The 14,535-nt window shown below is 48.3% G+C and overlaps 6 protein-coding genes across 6 annotated transcripts; 4 read left to right on the top strand and 2 right to left on the bottom strand.

Annotated features, from left to right (window-relative positions):
• Positions 1–71: 71 nt before the first annotated feature.
• N7529_001190 (protein kinase COQ8) lies at positions 72–2,204 on the top strand (the record flags this gene model as incomplete). Its single annotated transcript, XM_057236721.1, has 1 exon — positions 72–2,204. One exon carries the CDS (start codon positions 72–74, stop codon positions 2,202–2,204), a length of 2,133 nt encoding a protein of 710 aa, XP_057103524.1.
• An 809-nt stretch (positions 2,205–3,013) lies between these two features.
• N7529_001189 (alpha-mannosyltransferase) lies at positions 3,014–4,429 on the bottom strand (the record flags this gene model as incomplete). Its single annotated transcript, XM_057236720.1, has 1 exon — positions 3,014–4,429. The coding sequence occupies one exon, from the start codon at positions 4,427–4,429 to the stop codon at positions 3,014–3,016; it is 1,416 nt and encodes a 471-aa protein (XP_057103523.1).
• Positions 4,430–5,096: 667 nt separating this feature from the next.
• Positions 5,097–6,876, bottom strand: N7529_001188 (uncharacterized protein; the record flags this gene model as incomplete). The annotated part of the gene is made up of 2 exons (XM_057236719.1): positions 5,097–5,834; positions 5,908–6,876. The coding sequence occupies 2 exons, from the start codon at positions 6,874–6,876 to the stop codon at positions 5,097–5,099; spliced, it is 1,707 nt and encodes a 568-aa protein (XP_057103522.1).
• Positions 6,877–10,567: 3,691 nt separating this feature from the next.
• N7529_001187 (C-5 sterol desaturase) lies at positions 10,568–11,008 on the top strand (the record flags this gene model as incomplete). Its single annotated transcript, XM_057236718.1, has 2 exons — positions 10,568–10,917; positions 10,966–11,008. 2 exons carry the CDS (start codon positions 10,568–10,570, stop codon positions 11,006–11,008), a joined length of 393 nt encoding a protein of 130 aa, XP_057103521.1.
• A 66-nt stretch (positions 11,009–11,074) lies between these two features.
• N7529_001186 (sterol delta 5-6-desaturase ERG3) lies at positions 11,075–11,396 on the top strand (the record flags this gene model as incomplete). The annotated part of the gene is made up of 2 exons (XM_057236717.1): positions 11,075–11,174; positions 11,233–11,396. 2 exons carry the CDS (start codon positions 11,075–11,077, stop codon positions 11,394–11,396), a joined length of 264 nt encoding a protein of 87 aa, XP_057103520.1.
• Positions 11,397–12,672: 1,276 nt separating this feature from the next.
• On the top strand, positions 12,673–14,524 carry N7529_001185 (DUF1479 domain-containing protein; the record flags this gene model as incomplete). Its single annotated transcript, XM_057236716.1, has 8 exons — positions 12,673–12,981; positions 13,036–13,233; positions 13,284–13,398; positions 13,451–13,608; positions 13,661–13,796; positions 13,848–14,093; positions 14,143–14,249; positions 14,303–14,524. The coding sequence occupies 8 exons, from the start codon at positions 12,673–12,675 to the stop codon at positions 14,522–14,524; spliced, it is 1,491 nt and encodes a 496-aa protein (XP_057103519.1).
• Between the last annotated feature and the right edge of the window lie 11 nt (positions 14,525–14,535).

Genomic DNA, 14,535 nt, shown 5'->3' with positions numbered 1-14,535 from the left:
TCTCCGCCGATCTTTTTCTGCCCTATTTTCTCCGATCTTCTCCGTCATGTTCTAAAATCAAAGCTACCACAATGTCAGGTAAGCGTCTATTAGACGCTATTCAATTCCTCAATGTGTCCAAAACCATTGCAGCCAAACATCTAGCAATTCGTCAACATCAGCTAGATGTCTATACACGAACTTCCTCCCTGACTAAGGGTATCAAGGCCCAAACAGAAGGCCTGATTTTGACCGCTCAAGCCGCCGCCGCCCTCGCTCGCCGATTCGACGACTCGCCACCTCCGCCGACCCCGGCACACTCCCCCGAGTCAACGGCCGATAAGCCCACTGCAACCTCACCCCCTTCCGACCAGGCGCGCAAGCTGCAACGTCAAGCTGAATCCCAGATTCCGGCTGAACCCGCGCAGTATTTTGGTAATGAGAAACCTGATGCTTTGAATGTGAGCCAGCAACAAGATGTTTTCTATGAACCTTCCACTCAGTCCAGGCCGAATCTCTCAAGTGTGCCGAGAGTGAAGCTCCCCCAGGTCGCGAGCGATTCTCAAGCTAGTAGTGACGATGGGTTAAATTCCGATGTCTTCACCTCACCAGTGTCGGATAAACCGGCACCGGTCGAGGAGATGTCAGAGGAAATGATCCAGGGTCTCTTCCATAGCCCGAGAGTGTCGCGTATGATCTCTGGAAAAGGACCTCCGAGGAGGGATTGGAAGCTGGCACGGAAGCCTGAACCGTCAGGCGTGGGCGTTGCGAAGCCAATTCCGCCGGTCCCTGCGAAATCAGAGGCCGAGCAGATGGAGGAGCTCGCAGCGAGCGTGGCCGAGGATGTCGTACCAAGCACAGAGACTGTCGAAACCAAGGCCCAACCGTACCAAATGCTGGAGTCACGCGTGCCGTCTTCCCGGCTCGGCAGACTGTGGCAGTACAGTGGCCTAGCGACCTCGATGGCGTTCGGCGCGGTCGGGGAAGGCCTGCGACGCGCCACTGGTAGTCAGGATAATGGCTCGATCATGTTTAGTGCCGGTAACATGGAACGCATGGTCGCCAAGCTATCCAAGATGCGCGGCGCAGCCCTCAAGCTCGGCCAGATGCTCAGCATCCAAGACTCCAATATGCTCCCCGAGCCAATCCAGCAGGTCCTCCAGCGCGTCCAGGACCGCGCAGACTACATGCCCGCCTGGCAACGCGACCAAGTCTTAACCCAAAACCTGGGACCAAACTGGCGCGACCTCTACACAACCTTCAATGAAGTTCCAATGGCCGCCGCCTCGATCGGTCAAGTCCACTCGGCCGTCCTAAAGAGCACCGGCCAACCAGTCGCTGTGAAAGTCCAATACCCCGGCGTCGCAGACTCCATCGATAGCGACCTGAACAACCTCTCCATCCTCCTCACAGCCTCCCGCCTCCTTCCCCGAGGCCTGTACCTAGACAAAACCATCGCGAACGCACGCACCGAACTCGCCTGGGAATGCGACTACATCCGCGAAGCCGAAGGCGCGAACCACTTCCGCACCCTCCTAGCCAACGACCCCGTCTTCGTCGTCCCCGAAATAATCCCCCACGCCTCCGGCAAACAAGTCCTCACCATGGAAATGCTCAACGGCACAACCGTCACCCGCATAACGGACTTCACACAATCCCAACGCGACTGGATAGGCACGCACATCATGCGCCTGTGTCTCCGCGAAATCACCGAATTCCACTACATGCAAACAGATCCGAACTGGACCAATTTCCTGTACAACGCGCGCACCAACAAGCTGGAACTCCTGGACTTCGGCGCCTCCCGCGCCTACCCAGAAAAATTCATCACAACCTACGTGCGCACGCTCATCGCAGCCTCCAAAAACGACCGCCAGAAATGCTACGACCTATCTATAGACCTCGGTTACCTCACCGGAATGGAGAGCAAGGCTATGGCAGACGCACACGTCTCCTCCGTCACTACCATCGCGGAGCCTTTCATGCTCTCCTCGCCGGACCTGTACGACTTCAGTAACCAGACTATCACGGACCGTGTGCGTGAGCTAATCCCGACTATGATTCGTGAGCGGCTCGCGCCCCCGCCTGAGGAGACGTACTCCTTGCATCGCAAGTTGAGTGGTGCTTTCCTGCTTTGTGCTAGGCTGGGGAGCCGGGTGCCTTGTAAGCAGCTGTTTATTGATGCTATTAAGGCTGCCGAGGAAAAGGGGTTGAAGCTGGATTAGAAAGTAACAGTAAATAGTTGCCTGCTTGCGGGTAGATGTGCACTTTGTACTATAGATTCTTGTATAATATCATACTCTATACTCTTTACGTTTTCTTTACATATGTAGGTTTCTCATGCCTCGCGCCATACATCAGAGACTCCGATTTCAGTCAATATGCACCTGATCACTGGATATAATTTGGTAAATGACCTCTATTTTCTTCATCTCACCCCTCGAGGAGCAAGCCCAGGCAAGTAACTGACATTAAAGCTCATCTTATCTGATGGATCAGTGTTCCTGAGGACGACATGATTGGCCGAGCGGGTCTGTGGCTTGATGCTTAGTGACTCCACCGTGTGCATGCCATAGCCAAGTCTAGATTGATCTCATTTGGGAATAGGATGTCGGGTCAGTACAGTATTGAAGGGAATGGAAACATTTCTTTGGAAAAAGAAATAATTATAAAAACCATGACCGGTTTAGTTGTGGGGGCTATTCGGGCTCCAGCATCTTTAATCTTGGGTCAGTTCCATTCAAAGCCAGTGGGTATGATTGATTCATCCCTGATTGATCTCTAACCTATTTCTTATCTCAGAGAGCTATTGGTATGCTTGTCTCAATGCCTCCCTCCAGAGCCTGTTGGTTATATTCACATATGCAGATACAGATATCAGACCAGCTGACATGATGTATTAGCTTAGCATGATATAAGCGAGGTTTAATTGAGACGACAAGAGCCAAGAGAACAAAGAATAGAGAGGACTCTCGCAAAGCAAGGCCAGTCTTCCACCTGTCTGGGTATATCCAATGTCCCTCACCCCCAATCCTCACCCCCCAAAAACCGCCTTCCAATAATCCCTGACCCCCTCACAGACCCCAACCAACCCAACCCAACTCTCAAACTTATCCTCAAGCTCACAAGCCGTCCAAAGAATCTCCTTCCAAAAAACCCTCTCCACATCAACCCTCCCATTGAACCTCAACCGCGCAACAACATCCCCAGGAATCGTCCAAGCCCGCGTATACCTCCCATCATCCGTAAAAGCCGGATTAACCTCATGGTCGTCGAAAACAGTGGCAGGATTAAACTTGGGGAAATTAGCATGCACAAAAAACACCTCTGGCGCAGGTCCCTCATCCCCACGCACACGCCACACGCCCTGCCGCGTCAACTCGAAGTCCTGCACGGGATTGAACTGCGCCATGGCCGAGCCAGCCATTCCGCCCTGCGTCTCGTGGCCGAGGGCGCACAGCGCCTCGCTGACTTGGTAGAAGGGTTCGCGGGTTGCCATTGCCGCGGCTAGGAAGGTCTCTTTGTCGCCTTCGCCTGCGGCACCCTGCGAGAGGAGCGGGTAGTAGTGTGTTGGGCCGTGGAAGTTGTAGTAAGTGCAGAGCAGGATGGTGCGGAGATGTGTTCTTTTTGAGAGGAGGATTTCGCCCGACTCCGTTGATTGGCGGGTTGTCATTAGCGGAGCTTCGAAGTCGGCGATTGTGTAAAAGTGCGGGGAGATGGAGGAGGCCCAGAAGTCGGGCCAGGTTATTAGGCCGGTGGAGGTGAAGGGTTCTGAGGTGAATAGGGATTCAGGATTTTCGAGGGGGAAGGCGTCGGCGTCTAGGAAGAGGATTTCTTCGAATGAGGAGAAGAGAATGGCGAAGGGCTTAAATTGGTATTTTTCGATTGTTGTTGGTGACGCCGAGAGGATGCGCGAGAGGATTACACAGCGTGCGTTTAGGGATGGTAGGACTACGGCGCAGATGTAGGGTTCGTATTCTGATTCTGTGGCCAGGAATACTTCCATTGGGAGGGTGGAGCCTGTTCGACGCAGCATGCGGAGGGATATTACTAGCACGGGGAGGTAGAAGCCGCCTGCTGTTGAGACTATGCCTCTTGTGTTGGGGGTGTAAGGTGGTTTTGGAGGGTTGGCGAGAGCGGACAGGAAGCCGGTATGCGCTTGCTTCATTTTGGCGATGTCTTCTGGTGAAATGGAGAGGGTATCTGGGCGTGGCGGGGCATTGTGTGCGTCGAAGCCTTGTGTTGGTGCTTTCTCGTGCTCGACGATAGCTAGTGTGGGGGGTTTGTATTCTTCCAGTAACTCGTGTAAGTCTCGCCAGAAGTTGGGGGTGATATCCGGACCGGGCGGGAGCTGACTTGGTCGCCATCTTGTTAATGTCCAGGTAAGAAGGATAGCGAGAGTCAGAGCTGCTGGCAACGTTCGCGCGCGTAAACAGTGTCGTGGGATCATTGCTCCAGATGTCAATATTGATGATCGACGCTAAATGTGGATCTCGGGATGTGGATCGGATGACGTCCCAGGTACATGAGATTTATAATATAGCGTCACTATCATGTTGATACTGAGGTAGTTTGACAAGTGAAATCTGGAATGAAAACAAGAATGGCATTCCAGAGAGCTTATCCCTTCCAAAGTGCCCAGGTGGCACAGACCCCTTACATCTTTACACTGGCGGGCATATGTACATTGAGCTTAGTCCAACCGCATCCCTTCTATACAACTTTTTAAACAAAATTCTCTTATTTAGGGCTAATCAATCGCTCGCTAGTGGACGCTCGGCACATCAACGAAGGAACTCCAAGCAGCGCCATCAAAATTTCTTGATTCTTCCCAAACTCCGATGTATATATTCTTCCAAGCTAGCCACAAGCATTTATAACTATATACAATTTATGCACAATCAACTCTCACGACACACCACGCGCTCAGCATGCACTCAATATCAACAAGAAAGGGTATCAAAATAAAACACAATCAGACATCAAATCGATCAAACAAGGCTAGCAAACCAAAAAAAAAACTACCACCAAAACCAAAGTACCTACTAAATGAATAAAACAAGTCTCATTTTGCATCCGAAAAGCCCAGACTAAATGACGAACCACGCAAAGAGATCTCAATTTCCCCCTCTCTCACTCAAAACCGCCAGCAGAGAAGTAGAAAGCGGTGAGTTCGCCATATTCATAACGCCCCTCCGTGCACGCGCATAGTCAAACCGAATATTACCATTGTTATTGTCATTGCCATTCAAGTTTCCATTAACATTCGCGGGACGATCTCCTCCAGCCTGCTGATCATCTTTCAAAGTTCCCATAGGCTCAGGTACAGAGTCCTGTCTAGGAAGGTTCTTCTTCATCTCGTCTTCTCCTCTTCTTTCTTCTAAAGGGCGTTCGTATCGTAGATTAGCATTTTCAGGGATCAACGCATCACGAGTTGTCTCAGATGATGTTCCAGATGAGAACTCCCGAGCCTGGCTGCGGCGTAGGCCGGGAATGCGAGTCTGCAGCGGACTTCTTAGCTGCAGATTTGCAAATTGGGATGCGGTGGCGCTGTCAATGTGGACGTGGAGGTTGACCATCACGGGATTTTGGTCGGATTGGGGCATGGTGGTGGGAATGGTGGGCTGTTGTTGCTCTTGCTCTTGCCCTTGGTCTTCGTCCTGGGGCTGACCTCCCTTCCATAGGCTCTGAAGGGTTGTTTGCAGCAGATTGTTTTGTAGGTTGAGGCCATTATTGGCCAGTGCCATGTTCTGGATTTGGAGTTGCTGCTGATAGGGGTTCAGCGAGCCGTATTGGCCCGGGTAGCTGGGTTGGAAGTGACTCTCGGGCAGTGGGGACTCAGGTGGGATTTGAATCTGAGGAAGTGGGCGGTCAGGTTAAGCTCATTTTTACACATTATCTTCTTTTCAAATGTTAATTAGTACATACCTGGCGGCTGAACTTCCTCCCTGGCATGGCAATGTATTCATCAAACATACTCGCCATCGCAGCAAAGTTATACCCGCGGCCGGGATCCAAAGGCTCAAATCGCTGCCCGATTTCCCGACGGAAGTCAATACCTCCGCGACGCGGCAGAGGCTGGAAAGCAGGCAGCTTCAGCATGGGAGAGGGATAGTTACCGATTTTTGCAGCGATGACCGGGTCAATATCAATAGAGAGAGACAAACGACTATCAGCCGCCGGCTTGTGGATCAGCATGACAAAGGTGAATTCGCGAGGAAGACCAGACCGCTGGAGATCATTTTCCTCCAATGACCAGACGATCTCACCGGCCTCGACATCAAAGCTGCGACCTTGGTCGCTCTTCAGTGTCCGCGCGGACCCCTGAATACGCATCATTTCGTATCGTCGGTACCGATTGTTCACGCTACCGGAGGGAATTACGCTTGCGCTGACGGGCATTTCTGAAATTCCAAGAGAGCCCGCAAGACTAAAAGTCCACTCCATGGTCTCTGGGGAAACAGTACCATAGAGCAAATGAGGTGCGTGCATGAGGAAGCGCGGGTTGCCAGGCGGGTGTCCATAGGGATGATGGGAGGAGCTGGAGATTTCACGGGGGCCACGAATGGAAACGCGAATTTTGGCGGACTTGAAGCGGTGCGAGAGCGTATTGGGGGAGTGGAAGGTGAATCCAATGGCGAGGAAGTCGACATGGTTAGAATCCTCATCAGAGACTGTGCTGTTGGAGTAGTAGCCATGTTGTAGGCGCTCGACATGTGCTGTAATGTAGGCATCGCCGGGTAGTTGGCGCTCGTAGATACAGGAGCGGTTGAGAGAGAGGCGTGGATTGTTCATATTGGGATCTGGGGGCTGTTTTTCTTTAAGTGGCGGTACGAGTTTGATTGGAGTTAATGAGCGATCGCCCAAGGGCCGTTTTTGATGATTTGTAGATGCCATACTGCTTTGGCGGTCGCAGTGCGACGAGCTCGCTGGTTTGTGAAAAATGCGTGTTAATGCTCTCCATCGGGCCCGTTCCATACGTGGGGTCCGTCGAACTCGACGTTGGACCGCAAGGCATATATTTGTCCTATATAGAGCTTGAGCTGACTACTAGCGTCATTATTTTTTTTCTTCATTATTGCAGAGAATGATGGTTTTCCATCACCTGGAGTGTCAGTGTTGGGTGTCATGTGTACGATGGCAGATCAGGTGAGCATAGAAATAGCGATGACCATGACGCGGCTCTAGGCATCGGCTATAAGAACATGATAGTGTCATTTTAAAAGATTTGTAAGTACAGGCAAAACCTTGAAAGTGTTTCGTATCTGTGTAGGAGTGATGTTCAATCACTGTACGGAGTTCTAGTTGGTGTCGATAAATTCGGAATTATGCTTTTCCACATGCTGACCAAATTGCTGCTTAGCGTCTTTAAAATGTTAAGGCAACAAAATAAACAAAGCATGATTATCACCCTGACGTCAAATGATAGTTCATGTCTGTAAAAGGGTCGAGGCCAAATTAAACCCCGGATGTTCCCCACACGTTTTGGGCGGATAGATTTCCTAATTGGGTTCTACCGCCGCATCTAGATATTCTTCGGCCAGTCACTGTACATAGACAATAACCGATTCTATACCAATGTTTCTTAGATAATTACACAGCAAGTTTCGAGAAAGGTGGCAAGTAACTAGCCAGCACACAACGGTCACACCCGGAGACGTCCCCTAGGTGAAACACTGGCTGCTATTACAATATCACCACTGCATAGGTAGCCATTTCCCCATTTTTGTCCCTCCACAACTGTAGCCCCTGAACCCTTAAGTCCTAAGATCTCCCATAGCACCCATTTACTAGAATATCCCTGGGATCAAGTTCCATCTCACTTTTTCCCTATAAATCTTCCAGCTAGGACCATATTTCTTGGCACATTTAGCCTCATCACGCAGACTTCTCATTGCAAGGAAGATAGTTGCGAAAATTGACTCCGTCCACGGCAATAGGCTTTGAGAGCCGCATAATCCTCCCATAGCTAGAGTCATCAACAGAGCGCCAACATAGTTTGGGTGGCGGACGATGCCCCATAATCCTGATCTGCGTCAATCATTGCCACTCATAATATACCTGAGGTGCAGCATAAAGATTTCTTGATACTCACCAGAGCAAACCAAGAAAGTCTTCTGGGTCACTCCATCCTTGGTTATGAACTCAACCTCGATGAATTTGGCCGGCTTCCCCCACATTCTGCAGCTGCCTCTGGTGTCTCTAACCAAGTTCTTTTGCTCGCTTGCAATGAAATAGGTCGTATAACCGGCCCCACCGACCATTAGCATGAATATAGCTGTGAGCGGCGATATTTGTATCGGACGCTGCACTAAATACTGTGACTGGAGGGTGTACATAGAATGCAGGAAAAACCCGGAACCAAAGGTAAAATAATACCCGAATGGCTCTTCACAGATATCTATGCTCCGCAAGTACCTAAATTTATTGTTCAGTCAGACTATTTTATTCCTGGGGGTTTCATGTGAACAAAAATCAAATCAGTGCGCACCAATGCTCGTTCCATAAAAAATCGGCGCTCACGAGGGCTCGAATCAGACTGACAATCACAATTGAATTTGTGATGAAGCCGAATTTTTCATATTGCAATGCGATGAATGATAGGTCACTATATGCGATTAGCCTCTGTCGCCCACTTATGAAATGGATAACTTGATTGACATACATCACAGTCCAACCGATCATTGCGCAGTGTCCATTATGGAAAAGCTTCACGTCCCACAGCTTGCCAATTCGGGGATTAAGTTCGATACCATGGTATATATCTGTTATGATATTCCCTGCTAATGATCAGAAATAGGCTTCCAACTATCGCTGCTCAAACGCACCACTGAATTTTCTATCCGCGGCAGACGACGGAGCTACGTGAGCCTTGATAAATGCCAAAATTGCCATGACCCAAGCATAGTACGCACTGGCGGACAGAAATTCAGCCCAATGAAGCGCAACAAAATGTATTTCAATCATGCCCGTGGCCCACAAGATCAAGATGACAAGGATAGTCGTAAACCAACATTTAAATCCATTGAGTTTGTAGGAGAGCGTTTCTCCAGCTGGCGTGGGCTGGCCCACATAAATGAGTCCTGGAAGTGCAGTATATAATACTGCCTGGAAAGATATCCAGGCAAGGAAAACAGCCGCGATATGAAGGCGAGGTGGCTGGTAGCAGCGAAAGAGTATCGCCGGCTCTGAAGAAATGCCGCCTAGCGCTTTCAAGATCGAGCAATCGTACAATTCCAGTGCTATCCACCATATGCTAAATATGGCTGGAAGAAACAAAATAAGTAGCAAGTTCAAGAGCCCAACCACTGATTTGGAGACTGAATTTCCGATTTGTGGCTCTTTGTTTCTTTTAAACTCGATTCTGATTCCGGGTGGTGTATTTGGTCCATGCATGTTGGATGTAGAATGCCCAAGAGCTTGCATGGTTGGAGCTTATTGGAAATGAAACACTTGGAAAAGAGATGACAGAGTATAAGCTTTCAAAAATAGCGCATTAATATTAGTAGAGAGATTATATATCCATAGTTTTTGGGCATGATGCAAAGGCTCACATTTGATCTTCAGTCTACAGCGTTTATTGCTGTCATGTTCTGGAATGAAGTAAACTAGATGACTCGCTTAAGTTATGTCATATGAAAATCCTATGTATATCTTCGATAGTACGTGTCACACAGATCTCACCGCAAAGTGCTTGGTGGGTCGAAGGTTCAGATTATCGCTCCATTCAAGCTCCACTAAAGCCTACTGGAGGCCGATCTCTTGCCTAGCTAGGATCTGCAAGTATGATAAATGTTTTTCTTTTCTCGAGGTTCATCCCACTTGCCAAGCTAAAATATGACTGCTTGACGCCACATTTTCGAGCTCAACCTATCAAGGTGAATTATGCTAACACATATTATCAGAGAGATATGTAACTGACGGCGAGAAGCTAGCCTGATATCTTCCCCTCTTATAGGTACGCCTTGTATTCACTATAGTATATGCTTGTTGCTACCAAGGTGGCAAGTAAGAAAATTGGCACGCAACCATATTTGTAGCTTCTTGATTTCTCCTCAAAGATCGTCATCTGCAGAACTATCAAAGATCATCCTTGTAGGTAATCCACCAATCATGAAACTAATGCACGACCTGCAGCCTGGGAACCCAGAGATTGGCGATTGCGATTGGCAATGTTCCAGGCTAAAGACCAACCATCGAACAAGTAGGAAAGGAGGGCCAGGGGTCTAGTCGGGAACCCTCGGTTATTGAGTGATAGACTAGGGTGATATATAAGTAATATTTAATCTTATGAAAATATGTTATAATGCTCGCTAATGCCATAGGTTGGGAAGAACAATGTCAAAGGATTTCACTAACATCGATCTAATTGCAAAATGGCCAGACTCTTTGAACCATTATACAGTAGCTTTTGGACCAGCATCAATTCACATTTCAATACACAGGACTTTCAGCCCAAGACTTTGATTTCAAATAACATTTCTTCGTTGAGGGATTGGTGTGGTCGAGCATGCCAGGTTACTCGGGATCCCCATATACGCCCATATAGCTTTGAGCAAGGTTTTATGATTTTTGTCTTGACTATGTAATGTTGCACGCTTACCTAAATCTATATGGACTAACGCTGACTTATAATAGATCATTCCACCTCCTCACGTTTCTGGTTTTTGGGACATATTCCTACATTTTCAACTTTGACCACGCGTTAAAGAATGATAAAAGATTTCGCAAATACCAAATCAGGCAGGAGATCAAAGACTCAACACTTGCTATTGTTGCAATGGACATTACTAACGTCCCTGTCGCAATGCTACAACTGAATGGCTGTTCATTTCTCTATGACTCAATGGTAGATGGGCCTGGGTTGTGGTATGAAATGCTGCAATATCCATTGGCAATACTGTTTATGGATACTGGAATATACTGGCTACACTGGATGTTTCACAGTCCATTCCTTTATTCACATGCACATAAAAAACATCACAGGTATGATGGTCAGAAATCGAAACTTCGATATGCAGACAATTAATTACCTAGTTTCATTGTTTCCACTCCATTTGCCGCTTTCGCATTTCATCCCCTGGAAGCCTGCATAATGAGTCTACCGAATCTGCTTGCCCCTTTTGCAGTGCCAATGCGCAGCTCAACCTATCTCCTCCTTCTACTCTATGGCAATATAGAGACAATCATGAGTCGTACGTTGAGTGTGACCACCAGGATTTGGCAATCATAGACTAAAATAATACCATCCAGATGATAGTACAGGAAGCTTTCACACGGTGCACCACCTTAACGCAAAAAGCAATTTTGGCCAATTAACCACATTCTGGGATCAACTGATGGGTACATATCTGGATCCCTTCTTTTATTTTCAGAAGCATAACAAGGGCAGAGATCGATCAAGAGTCTCCATCTAAAAGGCGATAGCGAGATACGATGACAAATGGTTTTGCCCCTCTACAGGCATCGTATGAGCTTTTTTGCCTTATCTCGGTGCTTATGTCTTCCATGCTTGCATTATCTTGATCAGAGTAGGGTCTGATCGCGGTTAATCCGTTCATATGCAGGCCCTCACAATCTGCGCGTGATACACTACAGCACCTGTATCACCAACATCACATTACGAAATGGCCTGAACATGCGGGGCACTGTCGAACCCATAGGCCTTGCTGCATCATCTCCTTCTAGCAGCAGGCTTGAAAAAAGGCTCAATAATGGTTATGATGTTGGGGTAAGAAAGTGTTCTTTACCAGACATGCGATTCAATTTTGTCAATCAGGAACAGGAGTGTAACGTTACTACATGGTAAGTCAAATTCAAAAACACGAGATGTGGTAGTGAATCTGTAAGCCTTTTTCCGATATTCTAAAGTGAGCCCATAGTTTTGAGACGCTGACCCCATTTTCCATTCCAGTACGGGGGTAAATGTGCTGTTGATGGTGCAAAGTGCCATATCAAGATGAATGATTAATGGCAAGGCTTTCTGTCCAATCAGCTGCAAATCCAATCAAGGACTTTGCCCTTAGGGGCAAACGATGGAGAGCTAACTATGGGGATAAGTTTTATCATAGTGACTTTACTTACCTATGCGACGTCGCGTGAAAAGTTAACTTAGATCGCATGGTCTCAAAACAAATTCATGGTATTCTCTCAGCCAATCCTCACCAGTATGGACCGGGTAATCCGTGACAATGTGTAGGTCTAATGAACAATCCGTTCATTATGGATAAAGCTCGGTGACTTGGAATGTCGAAAATTTTGACGCAGATGTTACAACTTGCAAGGGTCCAGCCCCAAATGTTGGGGTCCCCACAGTTTGGGGCGGATAGATTTCCTAATTTGGTACTTACCGCTTATATCTAGATACACGTACAAATTCCTCGACACTTTACAATTATACATGTGTAGATAGTAAGCAAAATATAAATTCGCCGATCTATTCTATTGGAACCAACTAGCCGCTGGTCGGAAACTTGCCAGATCAAGCAAGGAACCGATTTCTGACAGAGTTTTGTACTCCATTGACCCGGTTCTATCGCGGGGGTGTCTATCGTAACCAGTTTCATGCCCCGCCAAGATCGACGAAAATTATAGTATATAATCCAAGGTAGAAGCCCTAGACCTGTGAAGTGCAAGATTCATTCAATTACCTGTGTGGATTTCCCTCAACGTTGAGTTCCACCGAATTTCATCATGAACAGACTTATTTCACCAAAATGTGCCAACTGCCCTTCCTTTCGCGCGGGAAAGTGTACAGGAGCGGCTAAACGGCTACTGGCAACGGAAGCATCGCCGCTCACTCGCAAAGACAAAAGGGAGGGTGATATTTCCTCAGTATTCTCGACTTTCTCTGGCCGAAAAAGCCCGCCACTGCCTGAACGGTTCCGTGACTTGAAGCGTAACTTGACCACCGGGTTTGAAGAGCAAATCCAGAAGTCTTGGGATGACCTCGTTCAGACTCTGAAGGTCCGGACTGAAGAAGTCGCCTCCAAGCGAGAGTCCGTAGGTTATTCCCTCCCTTGGAACAGAGACAAACCCATGTACTAACTGCAGCAGATGATCCCTCAGTTGAACTTTTCTGACATCAAAGCTCGTACTGTACCTGCAAAGAGCGTTGAAGCTATCCGACGCACCGGTGTTGCGGTCATCAGAGGGGTGGTACCAAAGAATGTCACCGAAGAACTCCTCTCTGACGTTCGTCAATACTTTAACGCCCACTCTTTCAAAGGCTTCCCGTCTGATGCGGAGAAGAAGGTAATGCATAGGTTCGCACAATTTTTCAAGCTTATACTCACTGGTACTAGGTTATCTACGAATCTTATTGGAGTCCTTCGCAAGTGAAAGCCAGGTCGCACCCTAATCTCCTAGCCACACAGTCTTGGATGAATCAACTGTACACTGCGGACGCAAATCAAAAGGGTAATTAACCTGGTGACGAGCCAAGCTAACGAATTTCGCTGACATACTCTAGTTGATCTCTCTATTCCGCTGACCTACGGTGACCGTGTTCAAATCCGCCCACCTGGCGACAAACTGTTTGCACTTCCGCCTCACGTCGATGGCGGAGGAGTCGAGAGATGGGAGGACCCCGCTTATAACCATGTCTACAGCAAGATCTTCCAAGGAAAGGTAGGGCCAAGTGTGCCACATGCTCCCTCATCATAGACTGACACCGTAACAGTGGCGGGAATACGATCCATGGGACCTGACTGGCCGCCTCGATGCCAACATGAATATGTATGATGGACCAGGTGGTTGCTCTGTCTTCCGGTCTTTCCAAAGCTGGCTTGGGCTGTCCCGTCATGGACCCCAGCAAGGTAAGTCAGCCATCGATCACGGATCGTTCAATACTAATCACTTCCTCACAGGTACTCTGGTAGTGCATCCTATCTTGCAACCCTCCACTGCTTACTGGATGCTGCGACCATTTTTCAAACCTACTCGGAAAGGCTCATTGGATGGATGGAAGTTTTCCCTCGATGACGATGAAGGCAATGTCTACCTTCATGGTGCTAATCCAGGCACTGCGCAAGAACATACCCCCGATCACCATCCCCATCTCATGCTCGAGGAAACCATGATTCCCTATCCCACCGTCGAGCCAGGCGATACCGGTAAGGCCGTCATGAATGCCTGAAGTGAACAAAGCTAATTTGCAAATAGTGTTCTGGAGTGCCGATACCATCCACGGCACGGAAAGCGAGAATACGGGCAAGGATGATGCTTGCGTCTTCTATATCCCATCGGTCCCACTGACGCCTAGCAATGCGGTAAGATATTTCTCACAATCCTGGGTACTTCTCATGGCACTAACACCATGCAGCAATACATTGCGCAACAACGTGATGCTTTCTTGGCAGGCACTCCTCCACCAGACTTCCCCGGTGGCCTAGGCGAGTCTACGTTTTCTGATAGAGCACAACTTGGGGACATCCAGACTGAAGCTGGCAAAATGGCCATGGGCTTGAGTCCTATCAAAGCCAGTGGAAAGAGTGAGAAGTCAACGAAACTCGCGCATGAAGTGAATGGAATTCTAGGCTTTTAAAAGTGGAATTG

This window comes from Penicillium soppii, assembly GCF_028829465.1.
Source record: "Penicillium soppii strain IBT 18220 chromosome Unknown utg000001l, whole genome shotgun sequence".
Classification (NCBI taxonomy): domain Eukaryota; kingdom Fungi; phylum Ascomycota; class Eurotiomycetes; order Eurotiales; family Aspergillaceae; genus Penicillium; species Penicillium soppii.
Note: the sequence above shows the minus strand (reverse complement) of the source record. Positions and strands in the feature narration are given on the sequence as shown.